The sequence below is a fragment of the Mauremys reevesii genome, linkage group 8, assembly GCF_016161935.1.
Source record: "Mauremys reevesii isolate NIE-2019 linkage group 8, ASM1616193v1, whole genome shotgun sequence".
Taxonomy (NCBI): Eukaryota; Metazoa; Chordata; order Testudines; family Geoemydidae; genus Mauremys; species Mauremys reevesii.
The window spans coordinates 51,848,129-51,869,197 of NC_052630.1; the positions used below are offsets into that span (position 1 = coordinate 51,848,129).

General features: G+C 48.6%; 1 protein-coding gene and 1 long non-coding RNA gene across 6 annotated transcripts in view; one reads left to right on the forward strand and one right to left on the reverse strand.

The window, feature by feature from the left end:
• Positions 1–1,279: 1,279 nt before the first annotated feature.
• ABL2 (ABL proto-oncogene 2, non-receptor tyrosine kinase) overlaps positions 1,280–21,069 on the reverse strand; it is a 73,863-nt gene continuing 54,073 nt past the window's right edge. For all 4 annotated transcript variants that reach the window (XM_039483603.1, XM_039483605.1, XM_039483604.1 and 1 more), the window contains exons 6-11: positions 19,201–19,378; positions 16,330–16,514; positions 15,553–15,705; positions 14,281–14,370; positions 12,558–12,731; positions 1,280–4,647 (exon numbers count right to left, since the gene is read on the reverse strand). In XM_039483603.1, the coding sequence (XP_039339537.1) occupies positions 2,948–4,647; positions 12,558–12,731; positions 14,281–14,370; positions 15,553–15,705; positions 16,330–16,514; positions 19,201–19,378 (2,480 nt within the window). In that variant the 3' untranslated portion in view covers positions 1,280–2,947. The remainder of the gene's footprint in view (positions 4,648–12,557; positions 12,732–14,280; positions 14,371–15,552; positions 15,706–16,329; positions 16,515–19,200; positions 19,379–21,069) is intronic.
• Positions 5,870–10,446, forward strand: LOC120369869. Of its 2 annotated transcripts, XR_005583478.1 has the most exons (3): positions 5,870–7,337; positions 8,209–9,387; positions 10,126–10,446. It is a non-coding gene; the product is annotated as an uncharacterized LOC120369869 (long non-coding RNA). The 2 variants fall into 2 exon arrangements; XR_005583477.1 differs by lacking the exon at positions 5,870–7,337 and having other exon boundaries at positions 8,168–9,387.

Sequence of the window (21,069 nt, forward strand, 5' to 3'; positions counted from 1 at the left end):
AGTGTACACAAGACTTCAAGAAGTATTATCCAAAAGAATAAACCCCATAAAAACATCATAAACCATTAGTTGGTCATGAATTAAGACCAAAAGAAAGCCAGCTCCTCCTCATCAAAGCTTCCTATTTTTCTCATCTAGGTTAAATTCAGATGAAAGGGGAAAACATAAGTGGTTTAGATTCAGTTGTAGGATATCAAAAGCTGAGAGGCTCCCTGGTGCTAAAAACAGATCCAAGCGGGAGGGAAAGGGGGGTTTAGTAACAAGTACAGGAGAGAACTTCAGTTATCGAAAACCCGATGAGACAAATCCTTGCACTCAGATTGGCTGAAAGGAATTTGCGTATTATACAGTTGAGAAATAAGCATGTGTGTTTATGCAACTTGGCCACAAACAACCATAGTGCCTGGAAGTGTGTAACTACCCAGCAACCCTGCAGTCTGACTGGAACAATCCCAGTTCAGTGGGGTTAATAACATATTCAGGTTCTTTGCAAACCTGCTCAGTTAAATGTTTCTATTTTTTACATGTTTGCAGATATGTTAATTTTTAAGCTCAGTGCAGCAACCTTTAGCTTAGAACCAGGCAAGTTGAACCATTCCAATAAGAGCACCATGTATTCAAGTTTATTTGCCAATAAAATATTGCAACTTTTATTTAAAACAAAATGCAAATTGGCAAAACTTGTGGAACGACAGGCAAAACCTTATTTACATCAAGTTTAACACTGTTTGCAGTTCACAGTCAGACAACAGAGTGAAAATTAAATTAGAAAAAACAATCAAATATATTACAACAACAATTATTAAACAAAACAATTGACAACATTGGTAGTGTGATTGGTGATTAAGGTGTTTTTAGTTTAATCCAATATTGTCCTCAATAAATTCACTACTGATGCAAACTGTGTGCTGAGCTGATCATAATCGTTAACCCCTGTGCACAACACACACATTGGAAGAGTGACCCTTTGGTATAGACATTTAATTTTAGAGAGAAATAAATCAGGTGTTCAGTAATCTAAAATTTGCTACCAATATGGAATAGGCTAAAGATCTTTTTCTGTCCTCCAGCACCACTGACCATCCATGCAAAATCCACCTGCATAAGATACTGGAAAGCGTGCGGCACACATAGAATAAAGGAGGTTTCTGAGCATGCTCTAGTCACTCATCTCCATTTGTGGCGGCCTCTGGAAGTGGTGTATTGTGCATTTAAAACAAAGTGGTGATTACCAGCCTGTCACCTGCACTTGTGAAAAAGTGAAACCCACCACTTGCCAGAGCAGTCATAACCCTAGAGAGAGACCGAGCATACTGTACTGGAGCCATCCTGCAGTGGTGCTTTGGTCACACATTGTCTCCTTTTAAGTGACAGCACAAATAGCAGGCAAGGCCTTTTTCCACACACACTGGGCCCAATTGTGAAGCTCTTACTCAGGCAAGCTCCCGAGGGCTTCGATGGGAGGCTGAATAAAACAGTAAGGAGCTCAGGATATGGCCTATGGCAATTACTGACCCCCGTCACCATGTAACCCCATTAGACAGCAGCTTTTTAATTCACTACAGAACTGATGAATGTCAACACAAACACTGGTGCTCTATAAAACACAGCAGTTGGATCATCATCACATTCTGCTGTGCTATAGTAGGAAGAACTGTCTACATTCCACAGAACAAAATGCTGTCAGATATCTAGCATTTTAAAAAAAGACTGTGGAGACATCTGGTATATCTTACTTATATTTACAGCCTAGTGATTTGGAAAGGCCAGGGCTTGTGGAGCAACTCCCGCAAACCTAATGCTATGTTGGGGGTCAGACATGCTGAGAAGGCTGTTACACAGTGGGACTACAGGGCCAGTAAGGCTATATGGCTGGTTCCCAAGCTGGCTGTATTAGTGTCAACACTTTCAATGCTACAAAGGAATGTAGAGAGCAGTGAGATTCTGCATTGACAGGAGGCAGTGCCTTGGCAACTGTGCATCTCCAGGTGACCACACAGAAGAAGGAACCAACATTGTACCAAAGTTAAAAATAATCTACAGTTTATCAACAGACTCTGGTAAGTTGTGCAACAGCCTTAAACTACTCACAAGTGACCAACTGTCAGGTAGCACCCATGCTAGACTACCAGAAATGGGTAGAGTCAACCAAAGTGAAGACTGTGTTTGTGGTTTGGGGGCGGGAGGGCAGGGACAGGTCATCAGTGGCAAATCTGCCCAGCATGCCTGATGCTTCAAATATAAAATGTGTAATGGCATGAAGTGGGTGGGAGGGAAAGCGGTTAGTTTAATATATTAACTCATTTTGCAGTTCTTACTACAGCAGCAACAGTACTGTGGAAGTATGCCACCTGGGCTAGTGCATCCACTCCAGCAGCTCTGAACACCATCAGTGCGTTACACCTCTTTCCCCACAACCACACACACACACTCCCCCCTCTGGGACTCAGGCTCAGAATTCCCAGCATTAGGTACCAACTGTGCCCTACTGCCTTTCCCTTGTGATCTCTGGAGGCCAAAATATGCATTAGTGCAGAAAGGGGAGGATCTGTACAGCCAGCTGGCCATGCAGTCACTCCAGGACTCTGGACAGCACGTGGAAACCCCTCCCTACCAAAAGAACCCACCATCGATTCTCCTGCCTCTTACAGGCAAGAGCAAGGAACTTCTCTCACTTGCGGACACAAGTAAATCAGATGTGCTGGTTAGGGAAAATTCTTGAGATTCTGCCCTTTCAGCTTCAATCTCACACACACCCCTTCCTCCAGTGTCTCCTCCCTCCCTCTCTCTATTTTTGAGATGAATCTGTAAACGTGAGGAGAACTCAGTGATCTGAGGTACTTAACAAAAACTCACTCAAGTATCAGTCTTGCCTTTTGAAAGCATCAATACAGGAACAGAGTTTCCCCTCCATGTGTAATTTTTCCTTTACCCAGATTGACAGTAGCTACCTTTGAACCACATCACTGATTTCTTGGACACATGACAATAAGTTATTAAGGACGGGGTTTGCTCCGGGCACACTAGCAGCTGTTGAAGACACCTGCAGTTCCTGCAGGCTGAGTTCCAGTTTGCTCACGGCTTCCCGGAAGGCAAATTTGTTGCGTGTTTGTGGGATGCAGTCCACATAGCCTGAGCAGTAATCCAACAGCTGGTGCCCTGTATCCACCAGCTGGCTGTTTGGCGTTGGTTCAGCAATGGCACTCGAGAGGAGGTCTGCACACTCCAGCAGTGCCTCTTTGCTGATTTTGTCTGCTGAGATTTTCTCAGCTGCCTGTTTGGTCTTCCTTAATGCCACTTTAGCACCTGCTGTACCATTGGCCATTTTCGCTGGTGAGGTGGAAGATGATGACAGAGGCACTTGAGGGGGAGGCATCATGGGCCTCCCAGCTTTTCCACCACCATGTGCCACCACTGCCTTTTTACCACCTTCACTTGTTTCCAGTCCATGCTGTGCCGCTGCGGTGTTGCTCAACTCTTCTGCTGTGTCTGAGCAAACGGGTGACTGCTGCAGGAGCCTCATCACTGGTGGTGGAGGTGGGGCACACTTTGGTTTTACCCGTCTGGGCCGGTCCCTGTCGCCGGAAGATGTGACCTGATGCTCAGATAAGAGCTTAAATTTATTACCCTGAGAGTCTGTGCCAATAAGCTGCACGTCTGCTGGAGTATGTTTTAGAGTGGGTGAGATTAGGACTGGCACTTTGTGGTTATGAGTGGTTGGAAGTATTGCTGCAGCCTTTGCTGGAGAAGACCACCCTGGTCTCTCTCCATCTTCTAGGGCACCTTGCCGTGTACCACTGTTTTTTTCTTTGCTCTTAGGGGTTGTTGCCACACCTGGACAGTCCTTCTCTGCAACAGCTGAATCCCCTGAAGAGGTTCTGACTGGAAGAGCAGTGGCACCTCTTGGCAAGAGTTTGGCTTTCGGTCTCTCTCTGGTCAGAGCAGGGCCTTCTTCAAGCCTTTTGGGAAGCAGGTCAGTGGATCTACCTATACTCTCCTCTGGCTGAGAGGAGGTGGACACTGTCCTTTCCAGCTGGATTTTTGACCTCTGGCAATTTCTAGGAAGAGTCATTGCCATCCTATCCTGCTCGGGAGGCCCCGAAGACATGGAAGATGTAGAATTTGACCTTGGAAAAGGCTTTGAAGCTTCTTCGCCACCCGTGGGTTTCCCTGCTCGTAAACCCAGTGTCTTTTTAATCAAGCGTGGTGTAAAGAAACCTGTGATGCCTGACCACCCACCACCAGTGTTTGCACTCCCACCACTGCTGGTACCACCACTGTCATCACTGTAGAAGTTCCTCTGTGCAAAGCCCCCACCGTAGCACTTGGCTGGGGCCAGGCTTGCATCCTGCTGGGTGGGAGTAAAAGAAAATCCATCAACATGCTGCAAGGAAGCAACAGATGAAAAGTTACCCGTGAGCTCATATTTCTTGTGGGGCTGATTCTCCATCTCACGGAAGGAACTGCTACGCTTTGGAGGCGTGGGGGCATTCCTCTTCTTCATAAAGGAGCTGAAAAAGCCACCCTTTCTGTCCCTGGTGAAAGTGGTCTCTTTAGCATCTTCCAAGAGGCCGCTGGGGGACTTGTCCCGTTGCTTGCGAGGCAGTGCTGGAGAGCCACTGGTTGGCTGTGTGCTTCTGATAAACCCTAGAGAGAAGAAACAGATGTGAATAAAGAATTGATAAAAACCTGAACTCACCCTGCAGGTTGGAATGGGTTGAACAGGCCTGGAACATTTAGACATTCCAAATCTGCAGGGCTCTCCTCTGGAAAAAATATAATTTTGTGCACATCTGGTGTTCTTTGGCAAATGATTTAACACACAAAAATAAGTCAAGAAGTTCACTTAACAGAATATCTAGGATAAAATCGATGAATCTGCTTTTGTCTTCTACTTTCTTGCTATTTCTTTTCCTTTCACTGTCCCTATTCTCTCTTCCTTCCTTAAATGCTTAAAAAGTTTTTGGATTTTACTGTTCGATACAGGACTTCACATTTAAACTGACAAAACACAGCAAGAGATTTTTCTTTCATACAGCAATAAATGTGAAATTAAAAGGAAAAAAAGTTGAATTTACCAAAATAAAACTGAGGCTACAGCCAGTCCCCGTGGCATAACTGATTAAATGCTCTAGCATGTCATGACAGTGACCATCAAGCTTTGAGTCAGGCAGAAGTCACAAGTGAAATAAACCAGAGGAATTCTGTAGCTAGTTCCTGGGCATATGTCCTCACCACAAAGGCTGCTTCACACCATGAAAATTACTGAACTTTGTTTTTGAGTCCTGGAATGAGGTGGAGAAGCTTGCACAGCACCTGCCCAAACCAGACCTGCTTTTAATTAATGCTAGAAATACCTTAATTTGCTTAACAATAAAACAAGCAATTTCTGCACACAGACCGTGACAAAAAGCCCCAAACTTGTTCTGTAACATTTCAGTCTTCTGAAGAAAAGAGCCATGCTGCTTTTCTCCATATTGGAATCCTCCTGTCTCTCAGCACCTGCAGCTTTCCCAAGAAATCAAGGTTCCCTCAATCTGATCACTCCACTTCACTACTCCAGAAACAGTAACACAGCCAAGATTTACTGGCCCTGTACTTGCTCATGGCTGTATTACCTTTTCCTTTCCTACCTTAACTTGACAGTGCACAGCAAGTTTAGGATAAAAACTGAATGACACCACCATACAAGACAGTTACCTTTTTTGTAACTGATGTTCTTCAAGATGTGTTACTCATGTCCGTGCATGCTCGCCACGTGCACCGGTGCCAGAAGTTTTTCCCCTAGCAGTACCCATAGGGGAGCGCCGCTAGCGACCCCTGGAGTGGTGCCACCACGGCATGGTATAAGGGGCGCTGCACACTCGTCCCACCCTCAGTTCCTTCTTGCCAGACAACTCCAACAGTGGAGAAAGAGGGTGGGCTGTGGTATGGACATGAGCAACAATCTTGAAGAATACCAGTTATGGAAAAGGTAACTTCTTTTCTTCTTCGAGAGAGATTGTTCATGTGCATTCCACAGTAGGTGATTCCAAGCTATATCTGTTGGAGGTGGGTAGGAGTTCACAGACACTCGGAATGGAGCACAGCCTTGCCGAACTCGGTGTCTTCCCTGGTCTGGGATACAATCGCATAATGCAAGCTCAACGTGTGGACCAAGGACCATGTAGCAGCTCTACAAATGTCCTGAATAGGGATGCAAGCCAGAAAGGCAGTGGACGAGGCTTGCACCCTTGTTGAGTATGCTCTCACAATCGGTGGCGGGGGGGACTCCCGCCAGGTCGTAACAAGTATGGATACATGAAGTGATCCAGCTGAAGAGCCGCTGAGTGGAGATCGGCCTGGCCTTCATGCTTTTGGCTGTGGCAATGAACAGCTGCAAAGACTTCCTGAACGGTTTTGTTTGTTCCAGGTAAAAAGCCAGGGCCTGTCTCACATCTGGCACGTGGAGACGGCGCTCCTCACTGATGTGTGAGGCTTGGGACAGAGTATCAGAAGGAAAACGTCCTGGCTCATATGATAGGCGGAGACCACCTTGGGGAGGAACGAAGGGTTGTGGGTGGAGCTGGACCTTATCTTTATGAAATACCATGAACGGGGGGTCGGAAGTCAGGGCCCAGAGCTCCGAGACCCTCCTAGCAGATGTGATTGCCACAAGAAAGGCTACTTTCCATGAAAGGTGGGACCAGGAGCATGTGGCAAGTGGCTCAGATGGAGGCCTTGTCACCCTGGCCAGACCGAAGTTCAGGTCCCACTATGGGATCGGGGGCCTAACATAAGGAAAGAGGCGATCCAAGCCCTTACGGAATTGACTGGACATGGCGTGAGAAAATACTGTGTGGCCCTGGACTGGCGGGTGGAAGGCCACTATGGCTGCCAGATGCACTTAGACGGACAAGGGTGCTAGGCCTTGGGCTCTGAGATGAAGTAGATAATCCAGTATAAGCTGGAGTGGGGCAGCCACTGGTGAGACACCATGATCAGCGGCCCACCGAGAGAACCTTAACCATTTTGCCAGGTAAGCCTGACACGTGGAGGTCCTCTCCTCTTGGCCTAAACTTTGAGCAACCACGCCATGAGGGCTGCAAAGTTGGGGTGGAGGAGGTGACCTTGGTCCTGAGAGAGAAGGTCTGGGAGGGTTGGCAGCAATGGACAGGTTCATAAGAGTCCCGTACCAGTGCTGTCTGGGCCCTACTGGGGCAATCATGAGGACGCGAGCCTTGTCCATCTTGATTTTTTCCAGGACCTTGCTGATCAGCGGAATTGGGGGAAAAACCATATACATCTCTACCCTGATATAATGCGACCCGATATAACACAGGTTCACATACAACGTGGTAAAGCTCTGAGCGGCATGTTAAGGCGTTAGATAAGGGGCAGAGGGTCTCGGGGGCGGTCAGGGGCTCTTCCCCCCCGCAGGGTCTAGGAGGCAGGAGCTGTGGGGGGGCAATTTGGGGGGCCCCACAGTCTCAGAGTGGCCTGGGGGATTAGTGAGAGGCCAGGAGCAGCCCGCTCCACTTCCCTCACCCCGGCCCCAGCCGTGTTGCTTGGGGGAGAGGGCTTGGGGGAAGGGATCCCCCCCCCCCCCCCGCACTCACCAGCAGCAGCGGAAACAGAGCAGCCTGGCCCCAGCCTGCTCCACTCCACCAGCTCCCAGCCCCGGCGCTCTGCTTCCCACCACAGGTGAGTGCGGGACCTTTCCTCCTGCCCCTCCAAGCGACATGGCTGGGGCTGGGGTAAGGAAAGCGGAGCGGGCTGGGGCTGCATCGCTCTGCTTCCCACCACCGGTGAGTGTGGAAGGCGTCCTTTTCCCAACCTCCCCGCATTCACCAGCGGCAAGAAAAAGCGCTGCGGCTGAGAAGTGGCAGAGTGGAGCGGGCTGCGGCCACATCGCTCCGCTTCCCGCCGCAGGTGAGTGCGGGGAGGTTGGGGAAAGGATGGCTCCCTGTACTCACCAGCAGCGGGAAGCAGAGCAGCCTGGCCCCAGCCCGCTCCACTCAGGTGAGTGCCTGGCAGGGGGCGGGGGGTGTGGATAGGGGTTAGAGCAGTCAGGGGATGGGGAGCAGGGGGGTTGGGTAGGGTCCTGGGGGTGATTAGGGACAGGGGTCTCTGGAGGGGGCAGTCAGGGAACAAGGAATGGGGGGGCCAAAGCAAGTTTGATATAATGCAGTCTCACTTATAATACAGTGAGATTTTTTGTCTCTCAAGGCCTGCGTTATATCGGGGTAGAGGTGTAGTAGCTGACCGACCAGGACAGAAGGCAGGCATCGGAAATCGCGCCCTTGCCCAGACCCCTCCTGGAGCAGAACCGGGGACACCAACAGTTCTGCCTGGTCGCAAAGAGGTCCACTTTGGGGAGTGCCCCACATTCGGAAGATCATGTGAGCCACCTCCGGGTGTAGCAATCACTCGTGTTGGGAGAAGTCCCGGCTCAGGCGATCTGCTCGAGAGTTCCGAATGTCCGGTAAGTGGTGGGCTTCCAAGTTGATATTGTGGGCGATGCAGAAGTACCACAGCTGGAGCGTTTCCTGGCAGAGGGCTGAGGAGCAGGCCGCCCTGCTTTGCCTGTTGATGTAGAACATCGAGGTCATGTTGGCCATGAGAACTCTGACTACCCTGCTCGTAAGGCACAAGCAAAAGGCCACGCAGGCCAGATGGACTGCTTGGAGTTGTCTGACGTTTATGTGCAGGGCTAGTTCCTCTGCAGACCACAGACGTTGGGTCTGGGGCTCCCCACCCCAAGTCTGACGCATCAGACACCAACTCTATAGTTGGGGAGCAGTTCCTGAATGGGACCTCTCGGAGAATGTTCTCTGGGGTGGACCACCAAAGGAGGGAGGCTAGTACGGACTCGGGCACGGCGAGGACTTTGTCCAACCTGTCTCTGGACTGGGAGAATGTTGAGGTCAGCCGTGCACGCTGCCATGTGACCCAGGAGTTGGAGGCACGCCCTGGCAGTTGTCACCGGAAACATCATGATAGCCCTGATGAGATCCCTCAAGGTTTCGAACCTGTCCATCAGGAGGGAAGTTCTGGCTGATGTGTCGAGAATCGTGCCAATAAACTCTATTTGTTGTACTGGTACCAATGTGGATTTGGTGTTGTTTACCAGCAGCCCCAGTGTGGTGCATGTGGACAGGAGAAGTGTTACGTAGTCCTGTACCTGTGAGCTGGAGCTGCCTTTGACCAGCCAGTCGTTGAGGTAGGGGAAGTTCTGGACCCCCCCGCCCCCCAATGCCTGAGGTAGGCCACCACCACAGACATACACTTTGTGAAGACTCTGGATGCTGTCAAGAGGCCAAACGAGAGGACAGTGAACTGGTAGCGTTCCTGTCCTACCGTGAAGCGGAGGAAACGCCTGTGGCCCTCAAATATGTGAATGTGGAAGTACGTGTCTTAAGAGATCGAGGGTGGCGTACCAGTCTCCGGGATCCAGGGAGGGAATGATGGAGGTCAGGGAGACCATGCAGAACTTGAGTTTTACCATGTACTGGTTTAGGCCTCGCAGATATAGGATGGTCCTGAGGCCCCCTTTTGCCTTCAGGATAAGGAAATAGTGGGAGTAGTATCCCTTGTACCTGAGCTCAGCAGGCTCTACCTCCACTGTTCCCAGGTGAAGGAGCTGCCTCACCTCTTGCTCAAGTAGGCTTTTGTGAGAGGGATCCCTGAAGAGGGATGGGGAGGGAGGGTTGGTAGGTGAGGTAGAGAGAAATTGGATTGTATAGCCCTGGGAGATGGTGTTGAGGACCCACTGGTCCGAGGTTAGTAGTGACCACTCTGGAGGAAAGTACATAGACAGTTGGAGAAGGGTAGGTCAGGTGGATGCCTGGTGCAGATTGGTAAGTCGTTCCCGGGCATTCCATCAGAATTGGCCCTTACCCGCCTGCTTACCCTTAGAGGGGCCAGGCTGCAGGGCAGGTCGAGACTGCTGCTGTAGATGCTTCTTATAATCCTTGGATTTTTTGTAAGGAGGTTTGTATCGAGAACGGGTGGCTTGGCTGGGGGCCTGCTGAGGCTTGAACTTGGTCCTGGCCGGGGCCGGGACATAGAGACCACAAAAGTCTTTAAGGTTGTGTGAGAGTCTTTGAGACTGTGTAATTTCACGTCTGTTTGCTCTGTGAACAGGGCCTTGCCATTGAAGGGGACGTCCTGCAGGGAGCTCTGTGCCTTGCTGGACAACACAGACAAGATGAGCCATGATGCCCTCTGCATGGACACCGCAGAGGCCATAGTTCTCGCTGCCATGTCTGCTGCGTCCGAGGCTGCCTGAAGGGCTGCTTTGGCAGCAGCGGTGCCCTCCTCCACCAGGGCCTTATACTCCTTCCTATCATGCTCCTGGAGGGAGTCCATAAACTTTGGCATTGAGCCCCACAAGTTAAAATCATAGCTGTGGTTTGCTATCCTCAGCTGGAAGCCTGAAGAAGAATAAAGCTTTCTACCAAACAAGTCCAGCCTCCTCGAGTCCTTATTCTTAGGGGTGGGAGTGGGCTGGCTTTGACGCTTCTTGTGGTTGACCGCCTCGACCACTAGGGAGTTGGGGGTGGGGTGGGTGTAAAGATATTCGTGCCCCTTGGTGGGCACGAAATACTTCCCCTCTGCCCTCTTAGATATAGGGGGCAAGGAAGACAGGGTCTGCCACAGGGCAGTGGAGATTTTCACCACCCTGGCCAGCGCTCTGGCTGAGAGGACATCAAAGAGGGAGTCCAAAGGCTCCTCTACCTCTTCATCCTGTAAACTGAGGCTTGAAGCCACCCTTTTCAGGAGCTCCTGCTAGGCTTTTGTGTCCTCCTGGGGAACAGGAGGAGGCGGCACCGTGATGGCCTCATCAGGGGAGGATGAGGATGGAGGTGCGGTGCTCTGCACTCCCACTGGTGCCGCAAATCCCAGCGCTTGGTCCCCTTCTGAGCACAGGGCGGAAGAGCGCTCCGCTGACCCCTTCCTGAGGAGTCGAGAGAGGGAGGCCGACGGTCTGTCCAAGGCCTTGGCTACTAAGTGGGTCACCACTGGGGGCTGCGTCGGGGCCTGGGGGTCCATTGGTACCAGGGCGCTGGCCAGGGAGCCTGGGGCCACTGCACTTGCTGTGACACCATTGGGGCGGGCTGCCCTGCTGGACTTGTCTGGTCCGCTGACTGCCGGCTCCGAGGGGAGGCTGGGCTGGCATATGAATGACCGCTATCCCAGGATGGGGACGAGTAGGGGCGGTGTGAGTGGTGCTGGGCTCGAGACCTTGAGTCCGGTGTAGAGAAGCAGGGAGTACCATCTGTAACGGCTGCTCCACGAACGGCTCCGTCAGGTGGATACACAACGGCTGGTTGCTGGCGATCTACGCCTGGGGCTGCGGGAGCGGTGCCGTGCCAGGGACCTCGACCCGGACGAAAAGCGTGAGTGGTGTCGACGTCGGTACTGCGAGGGGCTACAGTGGCTTCTCGGAGTTGGTGGTCCCAGTCCCGGCGGGGCATGCTCTGACCCCAAGGCCTGCGCTCCCTCGATGTAGAGTGGTGCCTCGATTCCCTGCTGCTCGGCACCCAGCCAGACAATTGGGCGGGTGTTGACGGGGACTGGTGCACTCTGTGAGCAAGGTGGTCACTCTGCATACAGCAGCATTGGGAACCTTCCCTCGACCGCGAGCAGTACCACCCGGGTGGCAACTGTGGCAGTTTGAACGCTGGCTTGCCTCTGGACTGGGGAGCCACTGGGGTCGGTGTAGCTGGTACCAGGAGAGACATTACGTCTTGAGCTGCCTGCAGGGAGGGCACCCATATGTGGCCATTGGTGTCCAGGGAGGTTGGCTTGGAGTGGGCAGGACTACTCCGCTCTACTTGAGTCGGAGGGGGATCGAGAGCTGCCCAGCGTGGGTCTAGTCTTGCCCCCAGCCTTGCCCTGGTGCCTTGACGGAGAAGATCTCTTCTTCATCTTCTTAGAGTGTCCCGCTGATGTGGGTTTCCCCAAGACAGCATAAGCAGCTAGTGTGCGGGTCACCTATGGGCATAGGCCATTTAAAAGTGTCGCACGACTTCAAGTCAGGGCATGCCCCGGGCTTTGGCACGCTTCTCTAGTCTGTCTATATTTAAAAAAAAAAAAAGAAAGTTAAACTACAGGTACTAACTAACTACGAACTAAATGACAGTCCAAACAGGGAAAGCTACAGTGGACAGCTGGAGCACAGCAGTTCTGAAACACCTTCACTGCTGGAAAGAAGGAACTGAGGGTGGGGGGAGCACCAGCGCCCCCTATATCGCACCATGGTTGCGCCACTCCAGGAATCGCAAGGAGCATTTCCCTACGGGTACTGCTAGGGGAAAAACTTCCGGCACCGATGCACGTGGCGATCACACACACCTACTGTGGAATGCACATGAGCAATCATTCAAAGAACCAGTTGAGTCTATCTGATGAGTTAGTAAATCTACAAAACATCCTGGTAAAATACACAGGGCAGATGCTCAGCTGGTATAAACTATCCATAGTTCCTTTGACTTTAATAGAGCTATAACAATTTACACCAGCTGAAGATCTGCCCCACAGCGTTCCGGTCACATTGATGGTTGTGCCCATACCTGGTGCTGAGCTGGAAGCCGAATGCTCCACAGTATCTTGTGTTCCTTCAATATTCTCCTTGTTTTCTGCCTGTTTCTTCAGAGTCCTAGTCTTGGAGGGAAGCATGGGTAACCGAGGCAAGTAGGGAACTATGGATGAGGAGGAGGCTGTTCTTCCAAGCTCCTCTGCCACCTCTGTAAGAAAAGCCAGGAGAATAGTTGGAACAAAGAAGAGCAGAGGAATGAGAGTGTATGCATTTTTACAAGCAGCACTGGACCAGACAGAAGAGCAACGGATTAAGCCTGTGAATGTAATTTTGCTCTACCGAGTCCAAGGATGCAGAGGATTAGTTATTTCCTGATGGTCTCAAGGTAACTCATTTACATTTTTAAATTCAGCAACAACCAAAAAAAAAAAAGTTCACATTCTAAACGATGAAGTTGAGACAGATCTGCTCATAGCCCAAATGCTAACCAAGAAGTTCTAAAAAGTGACCACCTCTACCTTTAATAGGGAGAAGCAGCCCGCAAAGACTAGCGGGGTCCCACAATGCAGTCCCTCTTGACCTAGGAGGAAGCTGCAGGGCTCAAGGTGGAGGACACTGCACCTTTGCAGGCTGCAACCCCATATTAAAAGATGAAGATAGCTTTTATTTTCTCCAATGTATACATGTCAGGTGGGTCCTTAAAGCTCCTGGCAACTTGCCAGGCTGCCTCTTGTCTAGGCAAAGTTTGACTGCCCCTATTCTAAACCATCACTGGGGAATTTTAGACAGGAGTGTTTCTTCTGTGTTAGGGAAGTGGATGGATCAACGTTCTTTACATTTCGTTTCAAAGCTGGCTAGGAGGTGCTGAGGTACTCCCCTCTTCTGTCTAATACTGTGTACTATGTTTGAGACTACGGGCTTGTCTACACTACAGGTTATGTCAGTATAACTATGTTGCTCAGAGATGTGAATAAGCCACCCTCCTGAGCCACATAAGGTACACTGACCTTGCTCAGGGGTGTGAATAAGCGATGTAAGGGACACTGACCTAAGTGCCCGTGTGGACAGAGCTATGTCAGTGGGAGAGCTTCTCCCATTGACGTTGCTGCTGCCACTTGTTGGGGTGGATTAATTAAGTCGGTGGGAGAGCTCTCTCCTGTGGGCATAGACTGTACAGCAGCTTCACCAGATGCACTACAGCGGCGCAGCTGCACTGGTGAAGCTGCACTGCTGCAGCGCTTCTCGTGTAGACTAGCCCTAATATTTATTTTCTAGCTATGTCCATGAGATTGTTGCATCCATTTGTTGCTGGTAATGGCACGCTAGGAGAATCTGACTTCAGAGATTAAAGCAGTAATACTACCTTATAAATATAAATTGTTTTCACAGTTGCGCAATTTCTGGAGTAAAAAAATATAAACCCACCCACCTTCCTCACTTGTCCCCTGAATGATAGTCAAACTCAGGTCTGCAATGGAAGCAAGAGTTTATCCTTTCTAAAAATTTCTCCTCTTTGTACTTGAATGAATTACTTCAGTTTCCCCTGCACTGAAATATTTCTAAAGTGTATCCATTGTGATGAATATGAACACAAGTTTGCCCATGTTGAGAAGAAGCTATCAAATGCAGTCAAATGGCTTCTGTATTCTAGCAAGGTAAGCACCAGTAGGCCTGTAATCAGCCTGCCTCGGTGAGACAGTGCCCTGGAGGTGAAACTCCACTCCCAACATTTTGAATACAGTAGCAAGGGTACTTGCCTTCAGAGATGCTGGAGTCATGGAACATTGTTTCAAAGGCTTGATGGGTCTCAGCAAAGGATGGTCGGTCTGGGGGATTCCACTTCCAGCCTGCAGCATGAGAAACCAGGAAAGTTCTCAGAGTATGAAGCAGGAATAGTGGACAATCCAGTATTCTCACTGAGGAAGGTAGAAAAGTCGCCAACCCACTACCTGACGGACTACAATATCCTACTGATACACTGGCTGTGTAACAGGTCCCACTATATCCAAGGTAAAGCATTGATGTGGTGTTGATGAGTCAGGAATTACATCATTGGATTTAAGCCAAGCATCATGTCACCAACATCAGCTTTTCCAATTTTTTTTTTTTTTTTAAATTCAAAGTGAGTTTTTCCTTATTTGCTACCTCAGTCCTGGAGACTGAATTCTTATCTAACCACAGAAGTATATATAGCACCAGCAGTACAAGCTTTCAGCAGTGAACCACCAATTTTTTTTTTAAACTGTGCTGTGGGGCCTGTGATGGGGTATATAAACCCTACACTGACAACAAGGGGTTAAGGAGCTGCTCTAGGCTCAGCCAGCCCTGGCCCACCACACCTGCAAGACATGCACAGGCTTGAAGAGGAGTTAAAAGGGGAGCAGAACAGCTCACTTGTGGGCAGGCCAGGGAAGAGAACAGACCTTCCACTCCTGCAGAAATGGCTGTGGGAAGGCAGGATCTTTCCTGACAACAACTGCGTGAAGATCCCTCCCTCAAGGAAGGAAGGGCCTGATTCTGATATGCCCTGAGAATGAGGCATTCCCCTCTCTCTTGTACTAACTCAGTTTGTGTTATTTCCTCTTGCTTTTTGTTTATGGACTACCCCGGAGGGCCAAGTCACAGGAAGAGGCAGGCCACTGCAGAAGTTGAGCATCCAGCAGATGCAGACCCCAGGGAAGAGAGAATGCTGCCATGCCATGTCCAGCCACAAGGAGGCATCAAGAGGTGAGCTAATCCCTTCATAGAGTTAGGATAGTTCAGGCTTCAGGGATTATGCAGTCCTTGGCCTCTGCTGACATTTCCAAAAGTGCCATCTAGTACCAGCGGTAATGGTGATTTTCTGAAGTGGATACGTGCTCCCTCAGGCAGTGGCTTGAGACCATCACACTCATTTAAAAACACTACCACCATCAGCTCTATTTGAAGTGGCAAGCTAGAAGCAAAAGACTCCATAGCCTACTATAGATTCCATCCACCTCCCCAGACTCTATTTTGCCTCCAAATTGAAAGTGAAAGGAAATACTCACATGCCCTCATCAGTTCATAAACTTTTGGAGGGCACCCCTCTGGTTGTTCCATCCGATATCCCTTCTCCAGCAGATCGTACACCTGTGAGAGGTCAATACCTGGGTATGGTGACATCCCGTAAGTGGCAATTTCCCATAATAGCACCCCAAAGGCTGCAAAAAGAGGAAAAAATAGGTTATGATTATAAATCTATCCCTCTCTTCCATCGTCTGAATGCTACCGCTGTTTGTACTGTAACATAAAGCAGTCTCTCCTTTGAAGGTATTTTCAGGCCAGCCCGTGGGGGAAGGCACAAGGGGAGATTTGCACGCTAAAAGTATTGCTGAGTTTGTATGTGGTGATCTAGCCTTGTATCAGAACACATCCTCCTTGTCCCTCTGACAGCAGACTAACGAAGGAAAGATGCCTTCTACCTGGGCTGGCATAGAAGAGGGCTTAGAACAGGGGTCGGCAACCTTTCAGAAGTGCTGTGCCGAGTCTTCATTTATTCACTCTGATTTAAGGGTTCGCGTGCCAGTCATACATTTTAACAGTTTTAGAAAGTCTGTTTCTACAAGTCTCTAATATATAACTAAACTATTGTTGTATGTAAAGTAAATAAGGTTTTTAAAATGTTTAAGAAGCTTCATTTAAAATTAAATTAAAATGCAGAGCCCCCCAGACTGGTGGCCAGGACCCAGGCAGTGAAAGTGCCACTGAAAATCAGCCGCCTTTGGCGCACGTGCCATAGGTTGCCTACCCCTGGCTTAGAACATTGTGAGTTCTTTCCTTCTTACCCCACACATCTGATTTAATTGAGAAGGTGTTATAGGCCAGGCTCTCAGGTGCTGTCCACTTGATAGGAAACTTGGCTCCAGCATGAGCTGTGTAGGTATCTCCAGTCATCAATCGACTTAAGCCGAAGTCAGCCACCTTTACCACGTGGTTTTCTCCTACCAAGCAGTTTCTAGCCGCTAGGTCCCTGTGTGAGTGAGAAGAGATGCAATCGCAGGGATGCTGTGGTGCAAACATCCTGAACTCTTAATCCCAATACATGTGTGGTACAAGCATTACATTAATTTGTCGTTACACACCAATTGCTGGGCCACATGCACAATTTATTTTTAACTAGAATTCTACATTTCGCAGTTGGTGTACAATGTATTAATTATATCATACAGCACTATGACAGAGTTGTCTGCCATGGAGAGTAGCAGCACCTAGTGGCCAGCTGCCCACTTCACTACCTGACCCTTTAAGGGTTCAGGAGGGTCCAGCAGATACATATAGAAACCTAAGGGTCATAGGAATGAACGTGCTTGTGGAAGGAATCTGGACACTGTACCTACAAGGGCCTGAAACCTTGCAGAGAAGGTGGGGCAAGGCTTCCTTCTCTCCCATCCAGCTCGGAAGGAGTTTGGAGAAGGAACAACATAAAGGCTGCCTCCTGCCTGCCAGCAGACAGGCACTGATGGGAGAAGGCTGCCCTGCTGGACCCTCCAGAGTGGAAGGATAATTAGGAAGGGTGCACAGCTGAAGGGAATTGGCAAAAGCCTTGCAGCTGATTTAAGTCACAACTCCCGCTGCAAGGAAAGTGCTGGGGAGGGAATGCCTGCTTGAAGGAGGGTAATACTGATTCACCTAAAGCTAGGAGATAACTACAGAGAGAGGGAGATCCTGCTTTAAGGAAGGTAGGACTGACTAACCTGAGCCAAAGAGACCTGAGGCATTATCCTAGCTCTGGAGACAGGGCTGAGGGGGAAATTCTTGCTTGGAGAAGGGGGAGATTGATTAGTTCCAGGCAAAAGATAAAGGAGTTACGTGTCACAGCCTAGCTGCTGTGAGGGGCTGGGAGCAGCTTCAAGGGGTACCCTTGTAGCTGCCAAAGAAGAAGTGATGAAGAACCACTATTCCACACTGATTAGGCCTCAACTGGAGTATTGTGTCCAGTTCTGGACACTGTATTTCAGGTAAGATGTGGACAAATTGGAGAAAGTCCAGAGGAGAGCAACAAAAAATGATTGAAGGTCTAGAAAACATGACCCATGAGGGAAGATTGAAAAAACTGGGTTTGTTTAGTCTGGAGAAAAGAAGACTGAGGGGGAAACATGGTAACAGTTTTCAAGTACATAAAAGATTGTTACAAAGAGGAGGAAGAAAAAATGTTCTTGTTAACCTCTGAGGATAGAACAAGAAGCAACGTTGGACATTAGGAAAAACTTCCTGCCAGGGTAGTTAAGCATTGGAATAAATTGCCTAGGGAGGTTGTGGAATCTCCATCATTGGAGATTTTTAAGAGCAGGTTAGACAAACACCTGTCAGGGATGGTGCAGATAATACTTAGTCCTGCCTTGAGTGTATGGGACTGGACTAGAAGACTTCTCAAGGTCCCTTTCAGTCCTATGATTCCAGGCAGTGATAGCAGAATCCAGAGACCCGAGAGAAGATTTTGACAAGCTGGGCAAAAAGGTAGGAGCAGTCCCAGGAAAATGTCGATGGGATTGAATGAACTGTCCTTGGCCACAACCCAGAGCTGAGGGTGGTCCTAGGTTCCTCTACTCTTTCCCAGACCAAGAGGGAAGACATGGGAATCAGAAGGAGAAGAGGCCAAGTATCTCAGCTCCCAGACTAAGGTTGAGGACTGGGCTCAAAAGCCACAAAACTTGGGGGTTTCCTCTTTGGGACTTTTCTGTTGACCCTGGACAGGTAGGCCCCATACAATGACAGACTGTTGTGGCATCCCCAGAATGACTACAGGGGGTGCTATATTGAAAAACACCCTGTAAGACTGCACCCAGACATGGGAAGGTGCTCTGGACCTGAGAGGCACGATGACAAGCATCCAGAAGTGTGCAAGGCACAATGCACAATACAGGCCATGGACCCTGTCTCAGAGAGCTTGCAAAAAATGTATGAAGGGATGAACTACAGAGGTAATCAAACAATAGGGACGGTAACAGCAATAGTACTATGTGCTTACTCAAAGGCCTGGGCACAGAAGCAAATTATTATTTTAAATAAAAATAAGTGTCCAGTATATATGCACTTCTTACCATGAAGGATGAGCCCTGAGACTGATGCTGAAAGGGCCTCTAGTGTCAATTATTCACTCTCATCCACACCAGGATGAGTGAGAACAAATGTATTTTTGCCTAACCCTTCTGCTGAGCTGTCATTATGCCCCTACATTTAAAAAAGGATAGAATATTTTTAAATGAATTTAGTAACTGAGAGGTGTGAAACTGATCAGCCCAAAGGAGGAAGGTCTCTCTCCAGAGAACAGGCAAAGACAATGTAAGCTTCCAACTAAAGGGACCACCACTAGGAATGATAAGACAGTTCAGTGTCCACAGTTCATTCTTTGTTGGGCCTCTATTAAGACTGCCAACAACAATGGCTATTGTGATGATGGATACATGCCCACTGGGAATGGGATGAAATCAGCTCATGACACACAGGCCCTTTCATTACTGAACTAGACCAGATTCTAACAGGTAACTCTGGCTCCCCATTTCCGTCAAAGAGCTTGTAGGTGACCTCTCTTGAAATCCCATTTCCAAGCCCACGAAAACTGCAAAAGGTATCATTCTGAACGATAGGGCAAAGTCCCATCCCCTTTCACTGCCATGTGGGTTTGTGACACAGCATGGTGGCATGTTGTCGCCCACCTGTGGATGAAATTCTTCTTCTCCAAGTACTCCATCGCAGAGGAGATCTGAGTGGCCATGTAGAGCAGCACGACAGCGCTCACCTCCTCCCGGTTGCATTCTCGTAGATAGTCCAGCAGGTTCCCATAAGGCATATATTCCGTCACAATGTAAAAGGGTGGCTCCAGGGTGCATACACCTGGCCGTGAAAGAGACGAAGTTAACTTCTAAGTAATTATCTCCGCCCTAGTTAACCAGTACTCTTGAAGGATCTGAAATCCATTTAAAACATTTTCTGCCAAAGTAATGTACTCCTATCCCATCTGTTGTACTCAAAGTTGAATCTGTTTTATTTTCCAGGAACAACTTCAGTGTGGCCTAGGACAAACTGAGATACAGGAGGCAAAGTGCACATTCAGTGCCACTCTACATATGGGGTAATTAGTACCAAAGTTCTAATAATCCAATGGAATATGCATAAGAGAGCAGTCTCAGTGATGAGAGCCAATTAGAATTCCCACTAAAGCTGGTCATTACCAGGTAAGAATCAGCTGGGTGTGTCTACAAGTTGGAATGTCACTTAAGTATGTGAAAACTCCCATGTATAACAGCTTGGTAAACTATCAATACCATGCAGCCTGCTTGTAGATCAGGACTCATTCACATACATTCCTGACAACTTGCACATTTATTGCAGCTGTGTGCAAAACATGTATTGGCGGTAGAGGGAAACGTGATATTATTGTCAATTCTTTAAATAGGTCTCACCCCCTTTGTGGCTCCCTTTTACGGCTAATCATTCTGGCTCTCTCACACAGACAAACAACATACTCCCACATGATGGATCAGAAGCGGTACTCCAAAAGCACTGATGTCTATCTTGAACACAAGTCTCTTTACACTATACTCTCCTGTGGCTACCAGACAGGGCTGGGCAGAGACATCTTCTGTGTCTACTTGATGATGGGTGCAGAGTGATTGACATTACTGGAGTTCTTCACATTCCCAGCATTATTTCCTTTTTTTTTTGCCCTACTCTTAGCTGACAGCTTGGCTCCCAAAAGTAGTGACAGTCCAGGTGCGGCAGCAGATGGGACTATACACTAGTGAAGATTTGGGATCTAATGTCTATAGAGAATCTTTCCACATACAGAATTAACAGCTATGCTGACTATGTAGCAGTAATCACCCTACCATACACATTCCAGTGGGAAAACTCTGGTATGGCCAAGCTGCAAAGCCTGCATATTTCTTCCACTCACGTGTTGCTTCAATATGGGCTTATCTCTTCATTTTGCCTCCCCACTGCAGTTATCTAATTGTTATTTGAACCTAGAGGACAACACACTAATATTTATTTGATGATATGCATATTTTTCCTTTCCCACAACAGTAGAGATTTGGTTGCTTTGTATTGTTATGAGTTACAGATATATTTAATCTATTCAGTGAGGCTTTTTTCAATAAATGTCTTTCTGTTCATATAAGTAACTGGGAAAGACTATAAATGACAGTGTCTTGTGTGAATGAGATCATCATATTTGCTTTTAGATATGATATCATCTCCCTCAATGCAGTGATAACTGTATTACTTTAACTGTCTCTGTATTTTTGGCTATCGCACTAATAAAAAAAAACTTCAGTCCAGGTAAGTAACATTTTGTAAGGCTGATCTGACAGACCGAAAGAGTAGTCTGTCCATTAACATGGCTGTAGTCAAGGTGTAATTTGACTGGATGCTAAAAATGTAGAGTTGTATAATGCATGGTCAGGTTTCACTAGTGTGTGTGTGTGCGCGCCCACAGAACAGAAGACTCCAACTTCGGAATGTATGTTGTCAAACGTATCTTATATGGCTAAAGCCCTTGGACTTCAGTCTAGTGCCCCAAG